Source organism: Arachis ipaensis, chromosome B03 (assembly GCF_000816755.2).
Source record: "Arachis ipaensis cultivar K30076 chromosome B03, Araip1.1, whole genome shotgun sequence".
In the NCBI taxonomy this organism is placed as follows: domain Eukaryota; kingdom Viridiplantae; phylum Streptophyta; class Magnoliopsida; order Fabales; family Fabaceae; genus Arachis; species Arachis ipaensis.
The window spans coordinates 134,067,463-134,073,587 of NC_029787.2; the positions used below are offsets into that span (position 1 = coordinate 134,067,463).

The 6,125-nt window shown below is 35.4% G+C and overlaps 2 protein-coding genes across 3 annotated transcripts in view; one reads left to right on the forward strand and one right to left on the reverse strand.

Moving 5' to 3' along the window:
- Nucleotides 1-3,407, forward strand: part of LOC107634810 (lysine histidine transporter 1) — a 7,905-nt gene extending 4,498 nt beyond the window's left edge. Inside the window, exons 2-3 of the mRNA XM_021117493.1 lie at nucleotides 1,172-1,555; nucleotides 1,714-3,407. Of these exons, the coding sequence (XP_020973152.1) occupies nucleotides 1,172-1,555; nucleotides 1,714-2,230 (901 nt within the window). The 3' untranslated portion in view covers nucleotides 2,231-3,407. The remainder of the gene's footprint in view (nucleotides 1-1,171; nucleotides 1,556-1,713) is intronic.
- LOC107632011 (3-oxoacyl-[acyl-carrier-protein] reductase 4) lies at nucleotides 3,277-6,125 on the reverse strand. Of its 2 annotated transcripts, none has more exons than XM_016335631.2 (11): nucleotides 5,836-6,125; nucleotides 5,610-5,758; nucleotides 5,389-5,442; nucleotides 5,017-5,097; nucleotides 4,901-4,946; nucleotides 4,694-4,788; nucleotides 4,580-4,612; nucleotides 4,119-4,253; nucleotides 3,935-4,028; nucleotides 3,752-3,834; nucleotides 3,277-3,595 (listed from the first exon to the last, which is right to left on the reverse strand). In XM_016335631.2, exons 1-11 carry the CDS (start codon nucleotides 6,002-6,004, stop codon nucleotides 3,563-3,565), a joined length of 972 nt encoding a protein of 323 aa, XP_016191117.1. In that variant the 5' UTR covers nucleotides 6,005-6,125; the 3' UTR covers nucleotides 3,277-3,562. The 2 variants fall into 2 exon arrangements, with proteins under 2 accessions (XP_016191117.1, XP_016191118.1); XM_016335632.2 differs by having other exon boundaries at nucleotides 3,563-3,595; nucleotides 5,610-5,755; nucleotides 5,836-6,121.

The window sequence follows — 6,125 nt, forward strand, 5'->3', positions numbered from 1 at the left end:
AGAATACTTTAGTCATTTTCTATAATAAGATTATTAAGGCTATTGTAATCATTTTCTATAAAAAAGAATATTAATTTAGATTGATTTAAGGTTTGGTTTACCGATTTTTTGGCCAAATTAATTTATTTGATTTAATTTAATAATAAATAATACGATTTAATCAATTATATGTATTGAATTTTAATTATTAGAAAACATCTTTATAAAAAGACGTTTTAAGCGTCTAGTGGCTCCCATTGTAGTCATTTTTTATAAAAAAAATATTAATTTAGACCGATTCAAGATTTGGTTTACCGATTTTTCGGCCAAATCAATTTATCTGATTTAATTTTAACAAAAATAATACGATTTAATCAATTATATGTATTGAATTTTAATTATTAGAAAACATCTTTATAAAAAGACGTTTTAAGCGTCTTTATTTAAGTGGCTCCCAATAAGGAAAAAGAAGAATACTAAAAAGTCATCAAAATTTATTATTTTTAGCCATTACTTTTAGCTATTAATTCAATTTAGTAATTTAACAATATATTTTTGTCTACACTTTTAAATATTGATGGCTAATTGATGGCCAAAAATAATAAATTCTAATAAATAGAATTAGAAGAGTGCCAAGGGGCTAGCAGATTTTGTGATTTGTATCCATCAATTAACTATCATTAATATTTTTAATAGTGTAAGATTATATCTAATAGTGTGAAATTACTCATTTTTCTTTTACTAGTTAAGTGCTGACCAAATTTTAATAAAAATGATAACCCTTAGACTTTCTCATAGAGTTATTCTTATAAAAAATTATCTCAATAATAAAGATCGAAAATAATATAATTGGATAGAATTATTCTTATAAAAACTAAGAAAATTCAGCTGAATCAAATTAATATTACATTATTCTATTTTTTTAAATTATATTATTATGGATAAAAATTTCAAAAAATTACATAATAAATATCGTGAATAAATAAATATTTTAAAATTATACAAATTGAATATCTATTATCTAAACTATGTTAAGTGTACACTAAAATTGACCATCAAAATTAGCCACAAGTATAAAATACATGTTGGAATATAAATATATATTGAAAATAAATTGAACGACACATATATTTATGCATATATCTGAAGCATGGGTATAGTTTACCTTCTTAATCTTGGTGTTTGAATTTAGGGGTCCTGGCGTGGTTGCACTGCTATTGTCATGGATCATCACCTTGTTCACACTATGGCAAATGGTTGAGATGCACGAAATGGTTCCCGGCAAGAGATTTGACCGGTACCACGAGTTAGGGCAGTATGCCTTTGGTGAAAAGCTTGGCCTATACATCGTGGTTCCCCAACAGCTACTTGTTGAGGTTGGCACATGCATTGTTTATATGGTCACCGGAGGCAAATCTCTTAAGAAGTTTCATGGCAGCGTTTGTCCCACATGCAAAGACATCAGAACCTCCTATTGGATTATGATCTTTGCATCTGTCAACTTTGTACTCTGTCAATGCCCCAGCTTCAACTCTATTTCTGCTGTCTCTCTAGCTGCAGCCATCATGTCTATTGCGTAATTCAAATTCCTTTATATATCATCAATCTTCTTATAGTGATATTGTTACTCTGCTTAACATAAGACATTTTTACATCTTGACTATTATTTTTACATGAAAATGATTTCAACATCTTCATGTGAATAGTTGCTTATGTAACATTAATACATTACAGCTACTCAACTATTGCTTGGGTGGCTTCACTTATGAAGGGAGTTCAACCAAATGTGGATTATGGCTACAACGCAAAGAGCACAGCAGATGGTGTGTTCAACTTCATGACTGCCTTGGGAGATGTAGCATTCGCCTATGCAGGCCACAATGTAGTTCTGGAAATCCAAGCAACGATGCCTTCAACCGAAGAAGTGCCTTCCAAGAAACCAATGTGGAACGGAGTTATCCTTGCATACATAGGAGTGGCAATCTGCTACTTCCCTGTTGCCTTCATTGGATACTATGTATTTGGAAACTCGGTTGAAGATAACATCCTCATCACTCTTGAGCACCCTATTTGGCTCATTGCTGCTGCTAACATGTTTGTTATTGTCCATGTTGTTGGTGGCTACCAGGTGAGTTTCATTTTTCAGTTCGTTGACTTCTTGTGCTTTTTATTCAATCAGCATTCTCAGGTTCTACACTTCTACTTTGGATATGGAAACAACAGGTATTTTCTATGCCAGTGTTTGATATGATGGAAACCTTATTAGTGAAGCAGTTTAAGTTCCCCCCTTGCTTCACACTTCGATTCGTTGCCCGCACTCTATTTGTAGGTATGTGAGGTGATTGCTTATGGACCCTTTTTTTCTTAGCTTGAATTTTGAACTGCTATCTAGATTAAGTACATTTTATCCCACTGTTACAGCATTCACAATGGCAATTGCTATATGCGTCCCATTCTTTGGTTCACTTCTTGGATTTCTTGGAGGATTTGCCTTTGCCCCAACATCATACTTCGTAAGTATATAAGCAAAGCATTTATTTTTCCTTTTCACATATTATATAATCAAATCACCTACGAAAGAAGACCTAGTAGTCATCATATATTATCAAATACTTAGTGTTGCATTCTTCCTACTTGCAGCTGCCTTGCATAATATGGCTTAAAGTTTACAAACCTAAGAGATTTAGCTTGTCTTGGTTCGTAAATTGGGTATGTTAACTGACCCCTGTCAATAATCCTTGAACAGTCTCCTCTTAGTTTTAGTAATTACGCTCAGACTTTGACCTGATTTTTATTATATTTCAGACATGCATTGTGATTGGGGTACTTTTGATGACAGTATCCCCAATTGGAGCACTGAGAAACATCATCATTTCAATCCATAACTACAAGTTCTTCTCCTGAGCTATTGTTTCAAGGGTAGCACCCTCAATGATTGCTTTGTTCGAATAATCTATCAGTTGATAGCTAGGCAGCTAGCTATAGATTCTAGTTCAAATCGAGTAGGAAATATTAGAGCATGCTCGGATCTTTTACAATAGAATGTTACACCAGAATTTAAGTTAGGGTGCAAAATCTTTCATGTTTTTTAGGCCTTTAAAAATCAATTTTGTTTAGGATTCTTTACATATTTTGCCATTCGTCTACACAACACATACATGAATTCTGTACATAACATGTAGTTTCTTTGAGATTTGCAATCCATCAAGATGAAGAGTTGTCTGTCACAAGTGATTTTTCTATTTTATATGCAGACAACCATATTATTCCCACCAAGAATGCAATAATGGTACGGCATATTATTATTATTATTTTTATTATAGAAGAAGATAAGATGAGTATTCATATGCATTAGGATGAAGACTCACCAACATGTAGTAAGATGCCAAATTCATCCGAATTAGAAGCCTTTTAATAGCTAAACAAAATTGATAGGATTAAGTTACCAAGTATAACACTGGAGCAAAAATCAGCATACAATGAACTATCACCATATGAAAGAAGTTGAATTTCTGTGGCTATTGCCTATTGGTATGAACTTTAAGCGTAGAACTCAAGTTGCTAAAGGAAGCATATTACTGACTTACATCACCATGCCTCCATCAATAGTGAACACCTGCAATAGAGCAGTTCCGGTTTATAACAGCACATAAAAGATGAATGGGAAAAACATTACATGTAAATAACTTAAGTCACATAATCTACTATATATAATGGGATAGTTTATCAGACTAGTTCTATATCTAGAAAAACCACTGAGGAAATAAAGGACCTGGCCAGTGATGTAACTAGCAGAAGGATTGAGGGCCAAGAATTCCACAAGTCCAGCAACTTCTTCTGGTTGGCCATATCTCCCTGAATATAAGGTTGAAACAGAATGTTACAAAGCATTATCAACTGTTTTAAACTGTTGCTACATGTGCTTCGGGGCTAAAAATATTTTGGTCATGCTCACCTAAAGGAATTGTCTCCAGAATCTTTTTCTCAATGTCTTCGCTTAGCTTGGCAGTCATGTCAGATGCAATAAACCCTGGGGCAACTGCATTAACCTGAGGAAATGCCGGTGTTTTCAGTAAAATTCCATCAACCTATATAAAACTGCATATTAGACATCAGGCAGAAAATTATTGTAAAATTACAGTGAGGCTTCTGCTAGCATATTCCTTTGCAACTGTTTTTGTCAGGCCAATTACTCCTGCTTTTGCAGCACTATAATTGGCTTGTCCAACATTCCCAACCAAACCAACAACTGATGCAATATTGATTATCCTTCCCTGCAAAATCACCAGTGAACAGAGATATAAAAGTAGAGTGCTTTAGCAAATGCTAGCTGTAATTTTTCAAATTATAAAGACTGCAGTGGTTGACTGATAACTTTTTCCAAAATACAGCCCCCTACCAATAAAAATTAAAAACAGAAGAAAAAGAAAGAAAAACACTTCTAGCTATTTTACACAGGAATTTTAGTCAGGACTGATGATTTGATGAGGACAAAGGTCAAGTTGAAGCCCATAGGGCTGTATCCAACAACATTTCTTCCCACCATCGACAAACATATGATATGAAAAGATGTAGGGAGGAGATTGAAGTGTGATGTCACCTTCTTCTTCTTCATCATAATTTTAGCTGCTGCCTGCAAAAAATAAACCATGTCAGCTCCTCTAAAAGAGAAGTATACTTAATATAACATGTACTCAAATTCTGAACTTAATACCTGGGTGCAAAGAAAAACACCAGTGAGATTTAGATCAATAACCTCCTGCCATTGTGATTTCTTCATCCGCATCAACAAGCCATCTCGAGTAATTCCTAAAACAATGAGATAGTATTTTGAGTATGCAGTTTCATTTCTACTAGATATGAAATTTGAAATTTGTAATTATGGAAAAGAGTCCTAGAACAAGAGATTTATCTAAGTTACCTGCATTATTTACCAACACGTCAACTGTTCCCCAAGTATCAACAGCCTGCATACATTGAAGTTATGAAACAGCCAAGGTAGAATGTAAATCCAATGCTTTATAAATATTTGCTCACAGTTTTAATCATAGACTCCACATCAGCCTCATTGGAAACATCTCCACCAAATGTAAGAGCTTGTCCACCGAATTCCTGGATCTGCAAGTAATGATCAAAGAAATTACTACAGGTCAGTCAGTGAGTATAAACAGGCTGAGGTCGCAGGATACCTCAGTTTCAATATTATTGCTTGTGAATAAATATATCAAAGTAACCGCAGCACAGGATTGTCATCTCTTGTCCCAAGGATCAACTCAGACCATGACCACTATATGTGTTTAACACAAAAAAGATTCATAACATAAACATCAACAACATAAAAACATAGACAGTGCATGGTTTCAAACCGAATTACAAAATTAAACATAAATTTAGATGGAAGCCATGTACCTGCTTGGAAACCTCCTCGGCTTCCTTGGATGACCTTGCGTAGTTGACCAGCACCTGTAATAAAAAAAAACCCCCAAAATAGCTGAATTGCAGAACTGAGAGAAAGCTATGCCAATATTACATCTATGGAGGCAAGTTTGCTTGTTATATAGATATAAAAAATAAAACGAAATTTTGTACAAGATGAGATTGAGGGAAACAAACAAATGCGAATGAGTAACCTTGCAACCAGATTTACCCAAGGAGAGAGCAATTGCTCGACCGATGCCTCTAGAAGCTCCGGTGACCACTACAACGGGCGCTTCCGCATTCTGGCTAGCTGGAGTTCCTGCTTCCGCCTCAGTTGCAACCTGAGCTCTTACACCTCCTACTGTATGTGCGCGCGATGTTCATACTAATCAATTTAAGAATGAAAGAAAGTGTTAGGAAGATGATATTGATAAGTACCAGCAGTGGGAGAGGAGGATGTGTTGCAGTGTAGAGAGAGGGGGTTGAGTTTGGTTGCGTGGATTGGAACCCATTGGCGTAGGAGGTGGGTGCGGCAGTGGGCAGCAATTCCAGCTCCGGCGCCGGCAGTGTGGAGGAGGAGGGAGTTTGAACGGGCCAGGGTTGCCATCACAAGACACAGATTTGAAGAACCGTCTTGTTCTGATTTTGATTTTGTGTTTGATTTGGGAGCTCCGACCCCGAGCCTCCGTGTGACTGAGTGAGGGAGAGTGTGTACTGTGTAGCAAATA